Source organism: Mobula hypostoma, chromosome 8 (genome assembly GCF_963921235.1).
Source record: "Mobula hypostoma chromosome 8, sMobHyp1.1, whole genome shotgun sequence".
Taxonomy (NCBI): Eukaryota; Metazoa; Chordata; class Chondrichthyes; order Myliobatiformes; family Myliobatidae; genus Mobula; species Mobula hypostoma.
The window spans coordinates 1618729-1643764 of record NC_086104.1 but is presented as its reverse complement, the minus strand read 5'-3'; the positions used below and the strand labels follow the sequence as shown (position 1 = coordinate 1643764).

Here is a 25036-nt window from a genome sequence, read left to right as displayed (position 1 = left end):
GGAAGTTATGGAAACTATTATGATTAAAGAAGAGGAAGTATTGGCGCTTTTAAGGAATATAAAAGTGGATAAATCTCCGGGTCCTGACAGGATATTCCCTAGGACCTTGAGGGAAGTTAGTGTAAAAATAGCAGGGGCTCTGATAGAAATATTTCAAATGTCATTAGAAACGGGGATGGTACCGGAGGAGTGGCGTATTGCTCATGTTGTTCCATTGTTTAAAAAGGGTTCTAAGAGTAAACCTAGCAAATATCGGCCTGTAAGTTTGACATCAGTGGTGGGTAAATTAATAGAACGTATTCTTAGAGATGGTATATATAATTATCTGGATAGACAGGGTCTAATTAGGAACAGCCAACATGGATTTGTGCATGGGAGGTCATGTTTGACAAATCTTATTTAGTTTGTTGAAGAGGTTACTAGGAAAGTTGACGAGGGTAAAGCAGTGGATGCTGTCTATATAGACTTCAGTAAGGCCTTTGACAAGGTCCCACATGGAAGGTTAGTTAGGAAGGTTCAATCGTTAGGTATTAATATTGAAGTAGTAAAATGGATTCAGCAGTGGCTGAATGGGAGACGCCAGAGAGTAGTGGTGGATAACTGTTTGTCAGATTGGAGGCCAGTGACTAGCGGTGTGCCTCAGGGATCTGTACTGGGTCCAATGTTGTTTGTCATATATATTAATCATCTGGATGATGGGGTGGTAAATTGGATGAGTAAGGATGCAGATGATACTAAGATAGGTGGAGTTGTGGATAATGAAGTAGGTTTTCAAAGCTTGCAGAGAGATTTAGGCCAGTTAGAAGAGTGGGCTGAAAGATGGCAGATGGAGTTTAATGCTGATAAATGTGAGGTGCTACTTTTTGGTAGGACTAATCAAAATAGGACATACATGGTGAATGGTAGGGCATTGAAGAATGCAGTAGAACAGAGAAATCTAGGAATAATGGTGCATAGTTCCCTGAAGGTGGAATCTCATGTGGATAGGGTGGTGAAGAAAGCTTTTGGTATGCTGGCCTTTATAAATCAGAGCATTGAGTATAGGAGTTGGGATGTAATGTTAAAATTGTACAAGGCATTGGTACGGCGAATTTGGAGTATTGTGTACAGTTCTGGTCACCAAATTATAGGAAAGATGTAAACAAAATAGAGGGAGTACAGAGAAGATTTACTTGAACATTACCTAGGTTTCAGCACCTAAGTTACAAAGAAAGGTTGAACAAGTTGGGTCTTTATTCTTTGGAGTGTAGAATGTTGAGGGGGGACTTGATAGAGGTATTTAAAATTATGAGGGGGATAGATAGAGTTGACGTGGATAGGCTTTTTCCATTGAGAGTGGGGGAGATTCAAACAAGAGGACATGAGTTGAGAGTTAAAGGGCAAAAGTTTAGGGGTAACACGTGGGGGAACTTCTTTATTCAGAGAGTGGTAGCTGTGTGGAATGAGCTTCCAGTAGAAGTAGTAGAGGCATGTTCAATATTGTCATTTAAAGCTAAATTGGATAGCTATATGGACAGGAAAGGAATGGAAGGTTATGGGCTGAATGCAGTTCGGTGGGACTAGGTGAGAGTAAGCGTTTGGCACGGACTAGAAGGGCTGAGATGGCCTGTTTCCGTGCTGTAATTGTTATATGGTTATATGGTATCTTACACAAGGACTCACAGGTCCCTTTGCATCTCTGTACTTTCAATTCTCTCCCCACCTAAATAATAGTCTGCCCGTTTATTTCTTCCACCAAAGTGCACGTACACTTTCCAACATTGTATTTCATTTGCCACTTCTTTGCCCATTCCCCTAAACTATCTAAGTATCTCTGCAGGCTCTCTGTTTCCTCAACACTACCTGCTCCTCCACCTATCTTTTTATCATCAGCAAATTTAGCCACAAATCTATTAATCCCATAGTCCAAATCATTAACATACATCATAAAAAGCAGCGGTCCCAACACCGACCCCTGTAGAACTCCACTGGTAACCGGCAGCCAGCCAGAATAGGAACCCTTTATTCCCACTCTCTGTTTTCTGCCGATCAGCCAATGTTCCACCCATGCTAGTAACTTCCCTGTAATTCCATGGGCTCTTATCTTGCTAAGTAGCCTCATGTACGGCACCTTGTCAAAGGTCTTCTGAAAATCCAAGCACACCATATGTACTGCATCTCCTTTGTCTACCCTGCTTGTAATTTCCTCAAAAAATTCCAGAAGGTTAGTCAGGCAGGATTTTCCTTTCAGGAAACCATGCTGGCTTTGGCTTATCTTGTCATGTGCCTCCAGGTACATGGTAATCTCATCCTTAACAATCAATTCCAGCAACTTCCCAACCACTGATGTCAGGCTAACAGGTCTATAGTTTCCTTTCTGCTGCCTCCCACCCTTCTTAAATAGTGGCGTGACATTTGCAGTTTTCCAGTCATCCGGTACAATGCCAGAATCTATCGATTCTTGAAAGATCATCGTTAATGCCTCCGCAATCTCTCTAGCTACTTCCTTCAGAATCCAAGGGTGCATTCCATCAGGTCCAGGAGATTTATCCCCCCTCAGACCATTAAGCTTCCTCCACACAAATACATAAGTTAGCAACTTGTCCTCAACACAAATACACAAGTTAGTAGCCTGTCCCAAACACAAATACACAAGTTAGCAGATTCCTCCACACAAGTTAGCAACTTGTCCTCAACACAAGTACACAAGTTACTGTTTGTTCTACTGTCGCAATGAGGCCACACTCAGGTTAGAGGAGCAACACCTTGTATTCCGTCTGGGTAGCCTCCAACCTGACAGCATGAACATTGACTTCTCGAACTTCTGGTAATGCCCCTCTTCACCATTCTCCATTCCAATTTCCCTCTCTCACCTTATCTCCTTACCTGCCCATCACCTCCCTGTGGTGCTCCTCCCCCTTTTCTTTCTTCCGTGGTCTTCTGTCCTTTCCCACTAGATTCTCCCTTTTCCAGCCCTGTATCTCTCACCAATCAGCATCTCAACTCCTTACTTTACCCCTCCATCCCCAGTTTCACCTATCACCTTGTAGTTCTTCCTCCCCTCCACCTACTTTCTTACTTTGACTCCTCGTCTTTTTTTCCAGTCCTGATTAACTGTATTGGCCCGAAACTATACTCTTTTCCATAAATGCTGACTGGTCTGCTGAGCTCCTCCGGCATTTTGAGGATGTTTCCTATGGTGGGAGAGTTTAAGACCAGAGGACACAGCCTCATTATAGAGGGGCACCCTTTTGCAATGGAGATGTTAAGGAATTTCTTTAGCCAGGGAGTGGAGAATTTGTGGGATTCTTTGCCACAGGCGGCTGTGGAGGCCAAGTCATTGGGTATATTTAAGGCAGAGGTTGGTGGATTCTTGATTAGTCAGTGCCTAAGGGGAGGAAGGGAGGAGGGATAAAGTGAGAAGAAGGAAGTTGAATAGCCATGAAGAAATGGTGAAGCAGACGCGATGGGCCAAATGGCCTAATTTTACTCATATACCTTAAGTTCTTATGGTCTTTCTAAATGGACGTCCCACCATTCTGAGTCTATGTCCTCTGGTTCCAGATCTCTCCACTATAGGAAACATCCTTTCTACATCTAGGCCTTTTAATATTCGATAGGGTTCAATGAGATCCCTCCCTCCTTCTTCTAAGCTCCAGCAAGTACACATTAGCGGCCTGTCTTCAACAGAAACGCAGTCTGTTGCCATTCACGTTCCCAAAAAACAACAGCTAAGTCACAGAATGTCCAGCACAGAGCAAGCGCCTCACACAACCCTCACCAATCCCCACCCACTGCAGCCAGCTCCACAGCTACCCTCCCCGGGAGAAAAACATCCCCATCACATTACATTCATTTCCATCTACCAATTCGTGGCCCACATAACATCCCAGTTCCAATTTCCCCATTCCCACACCCACATTACATCCCAGTTCTTATCTCCCCATTCCCACATGACATCCTTGTTCCCATCTCCCCATTCCTGTTCCCAAATAACACCCCAATTCCTCTCCCCATTCCCACATTACATCCTTATTCCCATCTCCACATAACATCCCAGTTCTTATCTCTCCATTCCCACATAACATCCCAGTTCCTCTCCTCATTCCCACATTACATCCCAGTTCCCATCTCCCCATTCCAGTTCCCACATGAAATCCCAGTCCTCATCTCCTATTCCCACATTACATCCTTGTTCCCATCTCCCCATTCCCATATGAAATCTCTGTTCCCATCTCTTTATCCCAGTTCCAACATTACATCCCAGTTCCCGTTGCCCCATTTCAAAACCCGCATAACATCCCAGTTCCCATCTCTGCATTCCCGTTTCCCACATTCCATCCCTGTTCCCGTCTCCCCATTCCCACACCCACATCACATCCATGTTCCCTCCACCCCTCTGCATTCTGACCCACAGGGCCAATGTTGTTTCTAGCCTGATAACCAACCCAGAGGGTGTTCCCTACAGATCAGTGTAGACCTCTCCCAGCCTCCGTTCACGCACTCTGCCATTCCATCTTATCACTGGTCCCTTGCTTTGGCACTGAGAGACTTAGTGCAGTCTGCACCGTTCCATGATGCCACATCCACCCAGAGTTTTATCTGTGCCGATCGAATGCACAATCAATCAGGTCAGAGGTTCCTGCCTGTGTCAACTTCCATCTGTCTAACTGGCGGCTTGAACTTCTTCAATGTATATACGCTCACCTGACGTCCTCATACTGGTGCACATAGATCTTGTGGAAACCTCGTAGCCTTCTCACCTCTTCAGACATGTCATGAGTCATCTCGAGCACCATAAACTGTGGAAGCACGGACAGTACCAACTTCTCCTGTTTAAAACACAATGAGAAAAACTAAGGATTACCTTCATAAAATAGCCAAAGAACAGGGTGTTCTTCACCACCTAAAGAGAGACAGAGAAAGCTCATCATTATAGGTATTGAACCACAGTGCACACCATCTTAAACACTACCGAAGTACAGTGTAAAATTGTGGGATATGCGGACACGGTAGGAATGGAGATATGGGGAGACAGTGTCATGGAGGATATGGGGAGATGATGGAATGGGATATGGGAAGACGGTGCATTGGGGGATATGGGGAGACAGCACAATGGGGGATATGGGGAGACTGTGTGATGGGGATATGGGGAGACTGTGTGATGAGGATATGGGGAGACAGCACGATGGGGGATATGAGAAGACAGTGTGATGGAGGATATGGGGAGACTGTGTGATGGGGATATGGGGAGACTGTGCGATGAGGATATGGGGAGACTGTGTGATGGGGGATATGAGAAGACAGTGTGATGGAGGATATGGGGAGACTGTGTGATGGGGATATGGGGAGACTGTGATGAGGATATGGGGAGACTGTGATGAGGATATGGGGAGACTGTGATGGGGATATGGGGAGACTGTGTGATGGGGATATGAGGAGACTGTGTGATGGGGGATATGGGGAGACAGCACAATGGGGGATAGGGGGAGACTGTGTGATGGGGATATGGGGAGACAGCACAATGGGGGATATGGGGAGACTGTGTGATGGGGATATGGGGAGACTGTGTGATGGGGGATATGGGGAGACAGCACAATGGGGGATAGGGGGAGACTGTGTGATGGGGATATGGGGAGACAGCACAATGGGGGATATAGGGAGACTGTGTGATGGGGGATATGGGGAGACAGCACAATGGGGGATATGGGGAGACTGTGTGATGGGGATTTGGGGAGACAGTGTAATGGGGATATGGGGAGACTGTGATGGGAATATGGTGAGATGATTCAATGGGAGATATGCAGAGATGGTGGGAATGGGATATGGAGAGATGACAAGATGGGGATATGGGGAGACGATGGGATGCGGTTACGGGGAGATGGTGGAAGGGATGTGGAGAGATGGTGGGATGGGCATATGGAGAAATGGTGAGATGGAGATATGGGGGAGATGATGGGATGGGCACATGGAATTATGAAGGGATGGGATATAGAGAGATGGAGGGATGAGGATATGGAGAGATACTGGGATGGGGATATGGTGAGATGGTCGGAGTGGAGTATTGAGACATGGAGGAACAGGCATAGGGAGAGATGGAGGGTTGGGGATAGAGAGAGATGGTGGATGGGAATATGGAGAGATGATAGGAATGGTATATGTGGAGATGATGAGAAGATGGAAATATGGAGAGATGATGGGAATGGTATATGTGGAGATGATGAGAAGATGGGGATATGGAGAGATGGTAGGATGGGGTTATGTGGCGATGGTGGGAAGGGAATATGAGGAGATGGTGGGATGGGGATATGGAGAGGATAATGAGATGGGTATATGAGATGGTGGGAGGGCGACATGGAGAAATGGTGGCATGGTGATATGGGGAGAAGATGGGAACAGTATATGGAGAGATGGTTCCAATGGGATATGGAGAGATGGTGTTTGGGGATATGGGGAGTTGGTGGGATTGGGATATGGAGAGGAGGGATGGGGATATGGAGAGAAGGAGGGATGGGGATCTGGGGAGAAGGAGGGATAGGGATATTGAGAGATGGTTGAATTGGCGAGGTGGAGAGAAAGTGGGATGGGGATATGGAGAGATGGTGGGAGTGGGATATTGAGAGATGGCGGTACGGGATGATGGTGAAATGGGGGCATCGGTAGATGGTGGGAATGGGAAATGGAGAGATTTTGGGAATGGGAATATAGAAAGGTGGAGGGATGGGGATATGGGGAGAGGGTGGGAAGAAGGTATGGAGAGATGGTGTGATGGCGATATGGAGAGATGGTGGGTAGGGGATATGGGGAGATGGTGGGATGAGGCGATTGAATTATGGAGGGATGGGGATATAGAGAGAAGGAGCGATGGGGATATGATGAGAAGGAGGGATGGGGATATGGAGAGAAGGAGGAATGGGGATATGGAGAGATGGTGGAATTGGGAGATGGAGAGATAGTAGGATTGGGATATGGAGTGATGTGGAATGGGGATGTGGAGAGTGTGGGAGCAGGATATGGAGAGGGTGGGATGGGGATATGGAATTATGGAGGGATGGGGATATGGAGAGATGGAGGGACAGGGATATCAACAGGAGGAGGGATGGGGATATGGTGGAATATGGGATATGGAGAGATAGTGTGCTGGGGATATTAAGAGATGGTGGGAGTGGGGTATGGAAGGATAGGGAGAGTTGGAGGGTTGGGGATAGGGAGAGATGGAGGGACGGAGATGTGGAGAGTTGGTGGGATGTGAATGTTGACAGATGGTGGAAGGCAGATGTGGACAGATGGTGGGAATGTATATGTGGAGCTGGTGGGAATGAGATATGGAGAGACGAAAAGATGGTGATATGGGGAGATGGTGGAAGGGATATGGAGAGATGGTGGGATGGAGATCTGGGGAGATGGTGGGATGGGAATATGGAATTATGAAGGGATGGGATATAGAGAGATGGAGGGATGGGGATATGGGAAGATGGTGGGAGCAGGATATGGAGAAACGGTGGAAATGGGATATGAAGAGACAGTGGAAATGGGGATATGGAGAAATGGAGGAATGGGGATATGGAGAAAGGATGGGATGGGGTTATGGACAGATGATGGTTTGGGGATATGGAGAGGTGGTGGGATCAGGGGTACAAAGAGGTTGTCGGATCGGGCATATGGGGAGATGGTGTGATGGGAGTTATGGGGATATGGAATGGGATATCGCGTGATGAAGGTTTGGGTATATTGAGGAATGGTATGATGGCGATATGGGGTGACAATGGGATCACGGATATGGGGAGGGTGGAATGGGGTTATGGGGCTATAGAGGGATGGGTTTATGAGGCTATAGTGGGATAAGGATACAAAGAGATGGTGCGAGTGAGGTATGGAGAAATGGAGGGGTGGCGATGTGGATAGATGGAGGGATAGGGATGTGGAGAGATGGAGGAGTGGGATATGGAGAGATGGTGGGATGGAGATAGGGAGAGATGGTGGGATGGAGATAGGGAGAGATGGTGGAATTGGGGATCTGGAGAGATATTGGGAGTGGGGTATGGAGAAATGGAGGGATTGAGATAGGGAGAGATGGTGGGATGGGGATATGGAAAGATGGTGGGATGGGCATATGGAGATATGGTGGAATCGGAGATTTGAAGATGTTGGGATGGGGATACGTGAAGATGGTGGTATGGGGATATGGAGAGATGGTGGAAAGGGGATATGGAGTGGTGGTGGTGTGGGGATTCGGAGAGGTGGTGGGCTCAAGGGTATGGGGAGGGTGTGATGGGAGTTATGGGGAGATGATGGAGTAGGATATCGAGTGATGAAGGGATGGGGATATTAGGGAATGGTATGATGGCGATATGGGGAAACAATGGGTTCAGGGATATGGGGAGGGTGGAATGGGGATATGGGGATATGGAGAGATAATGGGATGGGGATAGGGAGAGATAATGTGAGAGGGGTATGGAGAGATAGTTGGGATATGGAGAGATGGAGGAGTGGGATATGGAGAGATGGTGGAAGGCATATATTGAGAGATGTTGGGATAGGGATATGAAGAGATGGTGTATGGGATATGTGTAGATGGTGGGAATGGCATATGGGGAGACGGTGGGAATGGGAAATGGAGAGATGGTGGGAACTGGATATGGAGAGTTGGTGGGAATGTGGATATAGAGAGATGTGGAATGGGGATATGGAGAAGGTGTGACGGGGACATGGGGAGATGGTGGGATGGGGCTATGAAATTATGGAGGGATGGGGATATGGAGATGTGGAGGGATGGGGATATTGAGGGAATTAGGGATGGGGATAAGGAGCGATGGAGAGAAGAAGGGATGGGGATATAGAGAGATAGTGGAATTGGGGATATGGTGATATGGGGATATTGGGAGGTGGTGGTATGGGTTTATGGAGAGGTGGAGGGATCGGGGATATGGGGAGGTGGTGTGATGGGTGATATGGGGAGACTGTCGTAGAGGGTATAGGGAGATAGAGTGGGATATCGAGTAATGAAGTGTTGGGGATATTGGGGTATGGTATGATGCCGATATGGGGAGACAATGGGATCGGGGATATAGGGAGATAGTGGGATGGAGAGAGGGAGAGATGGTGGAATTGGGGATATGGAGAGGAAGTGCGATGGGATGTGAGAGATGGTGGGAATGGGTTATGGAAAATTGGAGGGATGGAGATACGGATAGTTGGAGGGATAAGGATGTGGAGAGATGGTGGAAGGCAGATATGGAGATGGTGGGATGGGGGTATGGGGAGATGGTGGGAAGGGAATATGAGTAGGTAGTGGGATGTGGATATGGAGAGATGGTGTGATGGGATATGGAGAAATGGTGGGAGGGGGAGATGGAGAGATGGTGGAAATGGGATATGGAGAAATGGTAGTGGGGGTATGGGGAGAATATGGGAGGGGGAAAGAGATGATGGAAATGGGGATTTGAAGAAATGTTGGGATAGTTACAGGGAGAAGACATGGAACTGAGGTTGAGGAGGAGAAAAAAAGAAGATCAACCATGATCGAATGGCAGAGTAGACTCGATGGGCCAGATGGCCTAATTCTGCTCCTATGTCTTATGGTCTTATATGGAGTGTTGGTGGAATCATGGATATGAAGACCTGGTGTAATGGGAATATGGAGAGATGATTGGCTGGGAATATGGGGAGATGGTGGAATCAGGGATATGGAGAGATGGACAGATGGACTTATGGGGAGGGTGGGATGGGGATATGGAGAGATGGTGGAGTAGGGATATGGGGAGATGTTGGATGGGGATTATGGGGAGATGTTAGGATGGGGATATGGAGAGATGATGAGATGGGGATATGGGGAGATGGTGGAATCAGGGATATGGAATGATGATTGGATGGGGTTATGGGGAGATGGTGGAATCGGGGACACCGGGTGATTCTGGGATGGGTATATGGGGATAGGGTGGAATCAGGGATATGGGGAGATGGTTGGATTGGGAAATGGTGGAATCGGGGATATGAGGAGATTGTGGGATGGGAAGATGGAGAGATAGTGGTATGGAGATATGACGAGATGGTGGAATTAGCGATATGGGGAGGTGGTAGAATCCAGTATATAGGGGGATGGTGGGATGGGGATATGGAGGGACGTTGGGATGGGACATGGAGGGACAGTGGCATGGGGAATTAGTCTGTGAGCTGACAACAGTGTTCCCCCTCTGATGTTACCTGTCTTTCGTTTTCTTTCTCCAATTGCAGCCTGCCATCAATACTCTGTCTAGTCTTCAGGAAAGCCAATCGCTGTGCCCGGTCAGTGAGGTAACTGATGAAGAGACTGCTGATGTTCATGCAAGCCAGCAGAAGCAGTTTGACAGAGATCTGTAATGGGAAGACAGGACTCATCGCGAGAACATTGGGACGGAGGCACATTTGACAATATTGCTGGTGCGGGAGATATACTACACATCATTGAACATATTGCCTGGAACAGTACCGCACCAGAACTGGTCCTTCGGCCCACAATGTTGTGCCAAACCAATTAATCAAATGGTTAACTGAAGTAATCCCTTCTGCCTAAAAAATGTCCATACCTTTCCATTTTCTTCACATTCATATGACTATCTAAACATCTTTTAAGAAGCTCTAATGTATCATATTTAGTTATATATTTAGAGATACAGCATGGAATAGGCCCTTCCACCATTTGAGTCATGTTGACTGGCAATTTAACCCTAGCCTAATCATGGGAGAAATTACTGTGGTCAATTAACCTACTAACAGACACATCTTTGGACTGTGGTAGGATACCAGAGCACCCAGGGAAAACTCATACATTCCATAGGGAGGACGTACAGACTGCTTACAGATGACATTAGAATTGACCCTAAGCTGTAAGAGGATTGTGCCAATCATATCACTACCGTGTAGTAAAATTGCTTTCACCTCTACCCTCGGTGTTCAATCAGGTGACCCTGAAGTTCCTGACCTTCAAAATAAACCAGGAAATTATAGGCTGGAGGGCCTGACATCAGTAGTGGAAATATTATTGGAAGGTATTGGAAGGGACCAGATATATGAGTATTTGTATAGACATGGACTGATTAGGGAGAGACAGCATGGCTTCATGTGTGGGAGGTCATGTCTAACCAACCTTATAGAGTTTTTCCAGGAAATTACCAGAAATGTTGATGAAGGCAAGGCAGCGTATGTTGTCTACATGGACTTTTAGCAAGGCATTTCAGAAAGTCCACATAGGTGGTTGGTCAAGAAAGTTCAGTCACTCAGCATTAAATTGTATTACACATTGGCTTTGTGGGAGAAGACAGAGAGTGGTAGTAGACACAGGCAGTCCCCGGGTTACGAATTTCCGACTTACGGACAACTTGTACTTACGAACAGACTGCCATAAAGCCTAACACATTGAAAATTTGAGTTAAATACAATGATTCGTAATAACGAACACACGCACTACATTGTGATGCTCATGAAAACATTGTGCGGCTTCAGCGATTCGTCGGCTCGAGGAAGAAGAATGCTGTCCGCCATTTTAAGTCAGATCATGTTGCCATTAACACTGTGTTGAGTGTGCAACTTTGTACTTGGCTTAAATTTTTCTCTTATTTACCCTTGTAACCATGCCGCCAAAGCGTAAATCCGATGCAAGTGCTGGTGATGGATCAAAGAAAAGGAAAACGATCACGATTGAAAATAAGGTGGAAATAATAAAGCGATCGGAAAGAGGTGAAACACCATCGGTCATTGGAAAAGCGTTAGGCTTCAGTCAGTCAACAATCGGAACAATTTTAAAGGATAAAATGAGAATAACGGAGCATGTGGAAAGGCCCTGGCCCGATGAAAGTTACAATTATTACTAAGCAACGCAGTGGTTTAATTACTGAAATGGAAAGGCTATAGATAATTTGGTTAAAATTATCATTATTTGCATAAAAAGGTAAAATATATACTATATACTAAGACAAACGTTTAACTAACTGACGCTAAGTAAGACTGGATGTACCTGTTCGGACTTACATACAAATCCGACTCAAAGACAGACTTAGGAACGGATCTCGTTCGTAACCCGGGGACCGCCTATAGTTGCCTCTATGACAGGAGGCCTGTGACTAGTGGAGTGCCGCAGGGATTGGAGCTGGGTCCATTGTTGCTTGTCATCTATATCAATGATCAGGACAATAACGTGGATGACTGGATCAGCAATTTGCAGATGACACCAAGATTGGATGTGTAGTGAACAGTGAGGAAGGCTATCATGGACCAGCTACCGGGATTTGGACCAGCTGGAAAAATAGGCTGAAAATTGGCAGATGGAATTTAATGCAGAGAAGTGTGAAGTGTTGCATTTCTGTAGGACCAACCAGAGTAAGTGTTACACAGCGAACGACAGGGCACTGAGGAGTGCGGTAGAACAAAAGGATTTGGGAATACAGGTCCACAATTCATTGAAAGTGGTGTCACAGGTTGATAAGGTTGTAAAGAAAGCTTTTGGCACATTGGCTTTCATAAATCAAAGTATTGAGTACAGGAGATGGGATGTTACGTTAAAGTTGTGTAAGACACTGATGAAGCCTAATTTGGAGTCTTATGTGCAGTTTTGGTCACCTACTAACAGGAAAGATGTAAATAAGGTTGAAAGAGTACAGACAGAATTTACAAAGATGTTGCTGGGTCTGGAGGACCCGAGTTTTATGGAAAGATTGAACAGGTTAGGACTTTATTCTTTGGAATGTAGAAGACTGACAGGAGTTGTGACAGAGGTATACAAAATCGTGATAGGGGTAAAGATGGAGTAAATACAAGCAGGCTTTTTCCACCGAGGTTAGGTGAGACTACAACTAGAGATATTGGATTAAGAGTGAAAGGTGAAAAGTTTAAGAGGAACATGAGGGAAAACTTCTTCACTCAGAGGGTGGTGAGAGTGTGAAACGGGCTGCCAGCACAAGTAGTGTATGTGAGCTCGATTTCAAAGTTTAAGAGAAGTTTGGATAGGTACCTGGATGGAAGGGGTATGGAGGTCTATGGTCCAGTGCAGGTCGATGGGATTAAGCAGTTTAATTGGCTCGGTATGGACTATATAGACCAAAGAGCCTGATTTTGCGCTGTACTTTTCTATGAATCTATGACTCGATGACAAATCAGATATGAACTCAGTAAACCTATCACCACAAGGCAAAACCACTCTAAAATGGGGTCCCAGACCAGACTAGCACAGCTTACATATTGTAACACATATATAAAACAAGTTCAGGCAGCATCCATCATTTCTCAATGAGCTTCACAAATTCTATGCTCATGTTGGAAAGAAGGGAATGGAAAGCCACTCCTCACCCCAGGAGCCTCCAATGCTCCTGCATCCACAGTCACCATTGTGAATATCAAGAGAGTGAGTCTGCAGGAAGCATCTAGCCTGGATGTGTCTCTGACCGTATCCTTACATCCTGTGTAGATTAGCTGACGAGGGCTGCTCCAGATATTACTAACCTCTCCCTGCTTCAATCTGAGGTTCCTACCTTCTTTCAGTATCATGGTACCAAAGGACAATTTTGAGAGGACAAGAAGATTGCAATGCTGAGGCTTTATAAGTCATTGATCAGACAGCACTTGGAGCACAGTAAGCAGTTTTGGGCTCCTTATCTAAAAAAGGATATGCTAGCATTGTAATGGGTCCAGAGGAAGTTCAAGGGAATGCTTCTGGTAATGAATAGATTATCATATGAGTAGCATTTGATAGATCTGGACCTGCCTGCACTCACTGTAGTTTAGAAGAATGAGGGGTGATCTCTTTAAAATATATCAAATAGTGAAAGGCCTAGATATAGTGGATGTGGAGAGGATATTTCCTAAAGTGGGGGATTCTCAGACCAAAGGCCATAGCCTCAGAATACAAGGATGTTCCTTTATAACAGAGGTGAGACAGAATTTCTTTAGCCAGACAGTAGTGAATAGGTGCGATTCATCGTCACAAATGGCTGTGGAGGCCAAGATATTGGGTATATTTAAAGTGGATGTTGAAAGGTTCTTTATTAGTCAGGGCTGTAAAGCTAACAGGGAGAAGGGAGGAGAATGGGATTGAGAGGGTTAATAAATTCAGTCATGATGGAATGATGGAGTAGACTCAATGGGTCAAATGGCCTAATGTTCCTCCTATATCTTATGTTCTTATGGTCTAAAAATAAAATAACATGCCATATCAGCTCCAGCCCTGTGGCACTGACTTCATGAATGGTTTAGAGAGGCTGGTCAACTCCAACATCTCAGACAAACTCAATCACTGCAATTTGCCTACAGTCAAAAAAGATCTACTGTGGATTTTACCTCCCAGCCCTACACTCATCTCTGGAGCATATGGACAATAAATACATCTGTTAAGACATCGTTCATTGCCTACAGTTCTTCTTTTCTAGCAACCACTGAAACCTGGGACTCAACATCTCTCTTTGCAATTGGATCCTTGACTTGCTGACAAACACATTTATTCTAAACACTGGTGCTCCACAAGGCTGCATCGAGGACGTGGAAACCATAGAAGGGGTCAAAGGAGATTTACAAGGATCTTGGCTGGATTAGGGATTGGCTTGGCGAGCTTTCCTAAATACTCTGTTCTTATCCCTCTCCAATGCTATGGTAAAGGAGATAGAATTGTGATCATTATCTCCAAAATGCTCTCCCACTGAGAGACCTGACAGTTGACCAGGTTCATTTCCCAATACCAGATCAAGTTCAGCTTCTCCTCTTGTAGGCTTATCTACATATTCTGTTAAGAAACCTTCTTGAACACACCTAACAAACTCCACCCCATCTAAACCCCTCACTCTAGGGACAGATAAATCCCCAGAGCCTGACAAGGTGCCCCCTTGGATCTTGTGGGAGGCTAGTGCAGAAATTGCAGAGTCCCTAGCAAACGTCCTTAACCATGGGTGAGGTGCCAAAGGACTGGAGGATAGCTCAGGTTCCATTGTTCAAGAAAGGCTCCAAGATCAAGCCAGGAAATTATATGCCAGCAAGTGAATGAATTTTTGGAAGGTTTTCTAAGGGACCAGATATGCAATTATTTGCATAGACAAGGGCTGATTAGGGATAGGCAAGATAGCTTTGTGTGTTTTATAGAGCTTTTCAAGAAGGTTACAGAAAAGTTCCCCAATTAGAAGCCCTGGATGAACCATGAGATCTGAAATTTGCTGAGGGCCAGATCTGAGGCATTCAAGTCTGGAGACCAAAAAAGTGACAAGAGGTGCAGGTATGATCTCTGGGAAGCCATCTCCCGGATGACGTGGAGATTCCAGGCCAAACATGAATCAACGACGGATACTCAACGTCTGTGGCAGGGTTTGAATGCTGTAACCTCCTACAAAGCTAAATCAAGCAACATGGGAGACTGCAGAGTTTCACTTCCAGATGAGCTCAATGCCTTCTTCACTCGCTTTGACAGTCAGAACATGAAAGAACCATTGTGAACCCCCCATGTCTCCTGATGATCCTTTGACCTCAGTATCTGAAGCTGACGTGTCGGCTGCCTTCAGGAGGGTGAATCCACAGAAAGCATCTGGACCAGACAGGGTACCTGGCCACATACTAAAGACCTGTGCTGACCAACAGGCCAGTGTGCTCATTGTGAGCTTTAACTTCTTGCTTTGGCAGTGTGTAGTAACTAACTACTTCAAGCAGGGTTTTAATATTCAGGTGCCGAAGAAGAGGATAGTTACTTGCCTCAATGACTATCACCCATTTGCACTTACATTTTCATTTTTAAAATCTTTTTATTGATATATAATCTTCTATAGCTATAAAATACAAATGTTCAACAAATTAGTATATATATATATAATTAATAAAGCTGAAGAAAAAAAACTTGTATATGCTAATAAAAAAATTATATAAGAAAAAAAGGGAAAAGAGAACCCCAACTAACTAAAAAAAAACCATTAGGAACCAACTCCCGGAGCAATACGTCTTACAATCATCTATATATATAAAAGAGAAAAAAAAACAACCACCAAATCACATTTATGTAACATAAAATTGGAAGGAAACCATATAAATTAATTCAAATTAAATGGTAATATTTAGCAAAAGAGCCCCACCTTCTCTCAAAATCAAATCGGGGATCAAAAGTTCTACTTCTAATTTTTTCCAAACTAAGACACAACATTACTTGGGAAAACCATTGAGTTAGTGTAGGAGCAGAAGTGTCTTTCCACTTCAATAAAATAGCTCTTCTTGCCAACAATGTAACGAATGCAATTACATGTTGCTTTGAAAATGAAATAACCTGAATATGATGTGGAACTATTCCATATAGAACAGTCAATGTATTAGGTTGTAATTAATTTTCAAAGCTTTAGAAATTGGTAACTTTAGAAGTGTGGTAACTGGAATCTCCAGAGTAGAAGGCCCCGAATCCTCGGCTTTGCTTGTTTCGGCGGCCAGGATTAGGTTCAAGGCGCTCGGCAGAGGATGGCGCTCGGGAGGCTGTATCGGAGGGGCTGGTCGGAGGCTCAAAGTTTTCGGATGGAAGGACTCAGTGTCGGCTGTGGTCGGCTGCTTCCAAGGCATTGGCAGTTGTCGGTGCCTTGGAGGGTTATAGCAGGGAGTTTCTCCCTTTTGCCGCCTGCTATTGGGGACTCGGGAGTCAATCGGGACTTGAGACTTTTTTTACCGTGCCCATGGTCTGTTGTTTATCAAATTATGGTATTGTTTTGCACTGCTGTAACTATATGTTATAATTATGCGGTTCTGTCAGTGTTAGTCTTTGGTTTGTCCTGTTTTCTGGAGGAACATTGTATCATTTCTTAATGCATGTATGCATTTCTAAATGACAATAAAAGAGGACTGAGTGTTTTCATAATCAAATCTAATTGTAGAAAATAAAGATTTCCAAAAAGGTTTCAATGAAGGACATGACCAGAACATATGTGACAAAGTAGCTACTTCATTTTCACACCTATCACAATAATTGTCTATATTAGGAAATATTTTGGATAGCCTCTCCTTTGTTAAATAATAACAGTGAACAATTTTAAATTGAATTAAACAATGATTGGCACATATCGAAGAAGAATTAACCATTTTCAGAACTCGCAACCAATCTTCGTTAACAAAAGTCATATTAAGTTCTCTCTCCCAATCTTGTTTAATCTTTAGTGAGAGGTTATCTTTTTGTAGTAAAAATAAATTGTAAATTCTACCAATGGAACCTCTCACTAAAGGATTCATATTCAAAATAGTATCCAACAAATCAGATTCTTGCATATATGGAAACGTAGAAACATATTTTTGTAAAAAATGCCTAACCTGAAAATATTGCAAGAAATGTGTATGAGAGAGAGAATATTTGCTAATTAACTCTTCAAAAGTCATCAATCGACCATCATTAAATAAATCTGCAAAAGAACAGATCCCCTTATTTCTCCATAATAGAAAAATAGTAATTGAAGGTTTAAATAGTAAATTTCGAAATACAGGGCTAGACAATTTAAATTGTTTAAAGTTTAAAGAGTTGTGAAACTGAAACCAAATTTATAAGGACAGTTTAATAACAGGGTAGAGATTTAAACTGGGAATTTTAGCAAGTTGTAAAGGTAATGGAGCTCCTAATAATGAAGTTAAATTAAATTGTTTAATAGCTTTTAATTCCAAATCAATTCAAGCTGGTTTTTGGCTCTTATCGAGCCAATATACCCAAAAACATAATTGTCAAATATTAACAGCCCAATAATACAATCTTAAATTAGGTAGCGCAAGTCCACCATCTTTTTTGGATTTTTGTAAATGAAACTTATTAACTCTTGGTTTTTTATTATTCCAAATAAAGGACGAAATAGTAGAATCAATTTAATCAAAAAATTTTTATTTAGAAAAATAGGTATATTTTGAAAAATATATAAAAATCTAGGTAAAATCATCATTTTCATAGCATGAATACGACCTATTAAAGTAAGTGTAAGAGGATTCCATCTAGAAAATAATTGTTTCATAGAGTCCAATAAAGGAACTGCATTAGCTTTATAAAGATCTTTATTTTTTTTATAATGGTAATACCCAAATATTTAAAAGAATTCACAATTCTAAATGGACTATCATTATATATAAAAACAGGAACATTTAAAGGGAACAATTCACTTTTGTTTAAATTAAGTTTATATCCTGAAAATTTTCCGAAATCAGTTAATAATTCCAAAAGATTAGGAATAGATCCTTTAGGATCTGAAATATAAACCAAAAGATCATCTGCATAAAGAGAGATCTTATGTATGGTCCCATTTATATAAATACCATGAATGCTTTTAGCTTCACGAATTGTTATAGCCAAAGGTTCCAGTCAGAGATTAAATAATAAAGGACTTAATGGACACCCTTGTTGAGTACCTCGTCAGAGTGAAAAAAAGGGAGACCTAAGATTATTAGTAATAACAGTGGCGATAGGGTTCTTATAGATCATTTGAATCCACTTATTAAAATTATTACCAAAGCCAAATTTCTCTAATACATTAAACAAATAAGTCCATTCAACTCAATCAAATGGCTTTTCTGCATCCAGAGAAATAACACATTGAGGTATTTTGGATAATGGTGAATATATAATATTCATCAATCTCCGAACATTAGAAAAAGAGTAACAGCCTCTAATAAAGCCTGTTTGATCCATAGAGATAATTTTAGATAAAATGTTTTCCAAACCATTAGCCATTATCTTAGAAAGAATTTTAGCATCCATATTTAAGAACAAAATAGTCATAGTCATATTTATTGATCCCGGGGGAAATTGGTTTTCATTACAGTTGCACAATAAATAATTAAATAGTAATAAAACCATAAATAGTAATAAATACTAATAAATAGTAATATGTAAATAGTAATAAAACCATAAATAGTAATAAATACTAATAAATAGTAATATGTAAATTATGCCAGGAAATAAGTCCAGGACCAGCCTATTGGCTCAGGGTGTCTGACCCTCCAAGGGAGGAGTTGTAAAGTTTGATGGCCACGGGCAGGAATGACTTCCTATGATGCTCAGTGTTGCATCTCGGTGGAATGAGTCTCTGGCTGAATGTACTCCTGTGCCCACCCAGTACATTATGTAGTGGATGGGAATCATTGACCAAGATGACATGCAACCCAGACAGCGTCCTCTTTTCAGACACCACCGTCAGAGAGTCATAGAAATAGGTCTATAAGATGAGCATTCAATAGGATCTTTGTCTCTCTTAAGGATTAAAGAAACAGAAGCTTCATAAAAAGAAGGTAAATTGCCTTTCTCAAAAGATTCATGAAATATTTCCAAAAGGTACGGAGAAAGTAATTTTTCAAATATTTTCTAAAATCCTACCGAATAACCATCGAGTCCAGGAGCTTTACCTGATTGCATTGACCATATAGCTTTCTGCATTCATGCTCAGCGATTGGAGCATCAAGGGTCTGTTGATCTTCAGCAGTAATTTGAGGAAATTTAATCTTATATTAAAAAAACCTTCATTTTAGAGGGCTGTGCTGGAAACTGAGATTTATAGAGATCGGAATAAAAATACTGAAAAATATTATTAATGTCTTCATAATTACTTACTATATCTCCATTATCTTTACGAATCTTTAAAATTTGTCTTTTAGCTCTAGCAGCCCTTAATTGGGAAGCTAAGAACCTATAATTTTTATCCTCAAAAATATAAAACTGACTTTTTAATTTAAGCAAATATCTTTCAATAGGATAAGTTAATAATAAATTATATTGTGATTGTAATTCCACTCTTCTTTGAAACAAATCAACATTTGGAAAGATTGCATTGATATTATCTAATTCTTTAATTTGTTTAGCAATTTTATCTAATTCCATTCTTGTCTGTTTCTTCAATTTCGCTAAATAAGAAATAATCTGGCCACGTAAATAAGCTTTTAACATATCCCAAATTACTAACTTTGAGACGTTTCCTGTATTATTAAAGAGAAAAAAATGCTTTTATCTGAGTTTCAATAAACTCAACAAAATCTTAACTTTGTAACAAATGTTCTGGGAAACGCCAAGGTGGTCTTGTAGAAACAACATCTTTCAAATCAAATATTAAATATAAGGGAGCATGATCAGATATAACAATCACATCATATTCACATTTCTGAACATTAAATAAGAGTTGAGGGTCGGCTATAAAATAGTCGATTCTCGATTATTTATTATGAACATGTGAAAAAAGGAATATTCTATATCGCTAGGATGCACATGTCTCCGGACTTCAACTAAGACTCACTGGTCTATAATTTCCTGGGTTATCTCTACTCCCTTCCTTGAATAAGGGAACAACATCCGGAACCTCCTTCAAACTTCCGGAACCTCTCCCGTCCCCATTGATGATGCAAAGATCATCGCCAGAGGCTCAGCAATCTCCTCCCTCACCTCCCATAGTAGCCTGGGGTACATCTCATCCGGTCCCAGTGACTTATCCAATTTGATGCTTTCCAAAAGCTCCAGCACATCCTCTTTCTTAATATCTACATGATCAAGCTTTTCAGTCTGCTGCAAGTCATCACTACAATCACTAAGTTCCTTTTCCATAGTGAATACAGAAGTAAAGTATTCATTAAGTACCTCTGCTATTTCCTCCAGTTCCATACACACTTTCCAACTGTCACACTTGATAGGTCCTATTCTTTCACTTCTTATCCTCTTGCTCTTCACATACTTGTAGAATGCCTTGGGGTTTTCCTTAATCCTACCCATCAAGGCCTTCTCATGGCCCGTTCTGGCTCTCCTGACTTCCTTCTTAAGCTTCTTCCTATTAGCCTTATAATCTTCTAGATCTCTAACGTTACCAAGCTCTCTGAACCTTTCGTAAGCTTTCCTTTTCTTCTTGACCTGATTTACTACAGCCTTCGTAAACCACTGTTCCTGTACCCTACCATAACTCCCCTGTCTCATTGGGACGTACCTATGCAGAACTCCACACAAATATTTCCTGAATGTTTGCCACATTTCTTCCCTACCTTTCCCTGAGAACATCTGTTCCCAATTTAAGTTTCCAAGTTCCTGCCTGATAGCCTCATAATTCCCCTTACTCCAATTAAACGCTTTTTTAATTTGTCTGTTCCTATCTCTCTCCAATGCTATTGTTAAGGAGACAGAATTATCATCACTATCTCCAAAATGCTCTCCCACGGAGAGATCTGACACCTGACCAGGTTCATTTCCCAATACCAAATCAAGTACAGCCTCTCCTCTTGTAGGCTTATCGACATATTGTGTCAAGAAACTCTACATATCTGATCAGGGACAGTCAACATGGCTTTGTGAAGGGTAGATCATATCTAACAAGCCTGATAGTGTTCTTTGAGGAGGTGACCAGGCATATAGATGAGGGTAGTGCAGTGGATGTGATCTACATGGATTTTAGTAAGGTATTTGACAAAGTTCCACATGGTAGGCTTATTCAGAAAGTCAGAAGGCATGGGATCCAGGGAAGTTTGGCCAGGTGGATTCAGAATTAGCTTGCCTGCAGAAGGCAGAGGGTCATGGTGGAGTGAGTACATTTGGGTTGGAGGGTTGTGACTAGTGGTGTCCCACAAGGATCTGTTCTGGGACCTCTACTCTTCGTGATTTTTATTAACGACCTGGATGTGGGGGTAGAAGGGTGGGTTGGCATGTTTGCAGATGACACAGAGGTTGGTGGTGTTGTAGATAGTGTGGAGGATTGTCGAAGTTTGCAGAGAGACATTGATAGGATGCAGAAGTGGGCTGAGAAGTGGCAGATGGAGTTCAACCCAGAGAAGTGTAAGGTGGTACACTTTGGAAGGACAAACTCCAAGGCAGAGTACAAAGTAAATGGCAGAATACTTGGTAGTGTGGAGGAGCAGAGGGATCTGGGGGTACATGTCCACAGATCACTGAAAGTTGCCTCACAGGTAGATAGGGTAGTTAAGAAAGCTTATGGGGTGTTCGCTTTCATAAGTCGAGGGATAGAGTTTGAGTCACGATGTAATGATGCAGCTCTATAAAACTCTGGTTAGGCCACACTTGAAGTACTGTGTCCAGTTCTGGTCGCCTCACTATAGGAAGGATGTGGAAGCATTGGAAATGGTACAGAGGAAATTTACCAGGATGCTGCCTGGTTTACAGATTATACATTATGATCAGAGATTGAGGGAGCTAGGGCTTTACTCTTTGGAGAGAAGGAGGATGAGAGGAGACATGATAGAGGTGTACAAGATATTAAGAGGAATAGATAGAGTGGATAGCCAGCGCTTCTTCCCCAGGGCACCACTGCTCAATACAAGAGGACGTGGCTCTAAGGTAAGGGGTGGGAAGTTCAAGGGGGATATTAGAGGAAGGTTTTTTACTCAGAGAGTGGTTGGTGCGTGGAATGCACTGCCTGAGTCAGTGGTGGAGGCAGATACACTAGTGAAGTTTAAGAGACTACTAGACAGGTATATGGAAGAATTTAAGGTGGGGGCTTATATGGGAGGCAGGGTTTGAGGGTCGGCACAACATTGTGGGCCGAAGGGCCTGTACTGTGCTGTACTATTCTATGTTCTATGTTCTATGTTCTGTATTGTCTCTTCTGCACACTGGTTGGTCTTTCATTGATCCTGTTATAATTACTATTCAATAAATTTGCTGAGTATGCCTGCCATAAAATTAATCTCAGGGTTGTATATGGTGACATTTATGCACTTTGATAATAAATTTACTTTGAAGTCTACAAGGACTTTAACAAGGCTCTGGACAAGGTCCCACATACGAGGCAGATCAAGAATATTCAGTTACTTGGCATTCAGGGAGAGGTAGTAAATTGGATTCCATATTGGCTTCGTGGGAGAAGCCAATGAGTGGTAGAAGATGGTTGCCTCTTTGACTGAAGGCCTATGATCAGTGAACTGTTGATGTGCCACAGGGATCGGTGCTGGATCCTTTGTTGTTTACCATATATATCAATGATCTGGATGATAATGTGGTAAACTGGGCCAGCAAATATGTGGATAACGAGATTGAGGACTTAGTAGAGAGCAAGGAATGCTATCAAAGCTTGCATAATCTGGGACAGCTGGAAAATGGGCTGAAAGATGGAGTATGGAATTTAACAAGTATGAATTATTGCAGTTTTAGAGGACAAACCAGGATTGGACTTTTGGTACATTGGCCTTTATAAATCAGAGTATTGATTACAGGAGTTGGGATGTTATGCTGAAGTTGTATAAGATGTTGCTGAGGCCAGTTGGGAGCAGTGAATGCCTTTCTGGCATACAATCAATAGGACTGTAAAGAGTAAAGAGAAAGTTTACAAGGATGTTGCCAGGATTTGAAAACCTGAGTAAGAGGTTGAATAGGTTAGGACTTTATTTAGGAGAATGGGGGAAGATTTGATAGAGGTATGAAGGAGTATAGATGGAGTAAGTACAAGCTGGCTTTTTCCACTAAGGTTGGGTGAGACTGGAACTTGAGGTCATGAGACAAGGGTGAAAGGTGAGCTGTTTAAAGGGATCATGCGGTGGAACTTCTTCACTTAGAGGGTGATGAGAGTGTGGAACTGGTGCTAGAGGCAGCGGTGGGTACAGATTTAATTGCAACATTTAAGAGGTTTGGTTAAGTACATGGCTAGGAAGGGCGTGGAAGGATATTGTCCAGGGGCAGACGGTGGAACAAGGCTGAAGATTGGGATGGCATGGATTGGGTGGGCGAAATGGGTCAATTTCTGAGCTGTGAGACACAAAAGCAAAAGCGCCGTCAGGTACCTGGTGAGCGAAAATGACACCTTGTGAGTAGCGGAATCCCTCGATGAGTAGGTGGCCGACTGATGAGAGGGTACCGGCTAGGATACTCCAGAGCAGCGGGAGGGGCAGCATGGTATAGGTGCCGAACACAATGTAGAGAATGTACCACGTCTCGTTGGTCTTCAAGCCCACCCCCACCACCAGGAGAATCTGCAGAGTCTGGTAGAACCAGGTGGCGAGGCCAATGTATTGCAGGTAGTTGTGCGAGACGGCGTCCTTGCCAGCCTGGACCATTAAACACAGCGTCGCTGAGAAGAGGATGATGAGGCCCGTTAGCCCACTCTTCACAGGTTCGATCAGCTGGGGCGATAGGAAATAATACACGACCAGAATAGTGAACTTGGTCAAGCAGTCTATCAGGTTCATCATCACGACAGAATTCCGCCGCTGGCGAGCGAAGTAGCGTTGGTACAATTTCTCCAGCTCCTTAGATCTGAAGGATTGGTTTAAGGAGGGGAACAGTAGTCCCCGGTAACTGTAACCCGTCGACACGAAGAACTCTGTCACGTCTGTGGACTCACTGTCCACGAAAGGATAGACGGAGCCCACCTTGGTGGAGATATCAGACAGGATCTGCTGGTTGATTTTGTAAATGTATTCTTTCCTGATGGAGAAGTTGTACTTTGGGAAGCTGGCGGCATTGGACAGTGATTCCTTCCTCTTGCCGAAGAACCTGGTAATGCCTTGCCACTGGAATTCTTTTTGAGATTCGGCCTGGTCTTGAATTGGCCGCACGGGGACCTCGAACTCGGAACCCTCGTGTAATGTTTCCATTGTTGCGGTGGAGGGTCCAACTCCCCGAAGCTAACCACCGGCCTTATCGCCTTCAGCCATGCTGGCGACGGAGGAGCGCCATTCCTCTCGGTCCGCTCCCAGCAACCACCCACCTCAAAGGGTCGCTAGACACTAGCAGCCAGTTCCAAATCCAACCATTGGACTTCGCTCATTACAAAGGCGAACGGGTCCACGACCCTCCACCGCCGCCCGATCTCCTACCCCGCTCTGTCTCCCTCTCTCTCTCTCTGCCCAAGGACAATTGTGACTCCTTCCCGCTACTGTCCTGTCACAATGGAGTGAGCACGCCGATATTGTTGGCTTTCGCCTGGTACGCAACAGTAGCGCTGCGCAGGAGGTCTTCAAAGAACGCGGAACTCACGCCGGCGGCGCACTCTGTGGGTGGAGAGCCATCAAAATCAATTAGCTGAATGCAGCGGTACTCCAGCGCTCCTCACGTAAACCCAACCGAACCACTGCAGGCGCAAGTAAAGCACGCAAGGCAATCGTAGAGCGTGGATAACAGTTCTTAGAAGTC

At 43.5% G+C, this 25036-nt stretch overlaps 1 protein-coding gene across 1 annotated transcript in view; it reads right to left on the bottom strand.

Annotated features, from left to right (window-relative positions):
- The window catches only part of LOC134350614 (adenylate cyclase type 8-like), a 140079-nt gene extending 115581 nt beyond the window's left edge, over window positions 1-24498 (bottom strand). The window contains exons 1-3 of the mRNA XM_063056082.1: window positions 23686-24498; window positions 10183-10332; window positions 4687-4811 (exon numbers count right to left, since the gene is read on the bottom strand). Of these exons, the coding sequence (XP_062912152.1) occupies window positions 4687-4811; window positions 10183-10332; window positions 23686-24498 (1088 nt within the window). The remainder of the gene's footprint in view (window positions 1-4686; window positions 4812-10182; window positions 10333-23685) is intronic.
- Window positions 24499-25036: the final 538 nt, after the last annotated feature.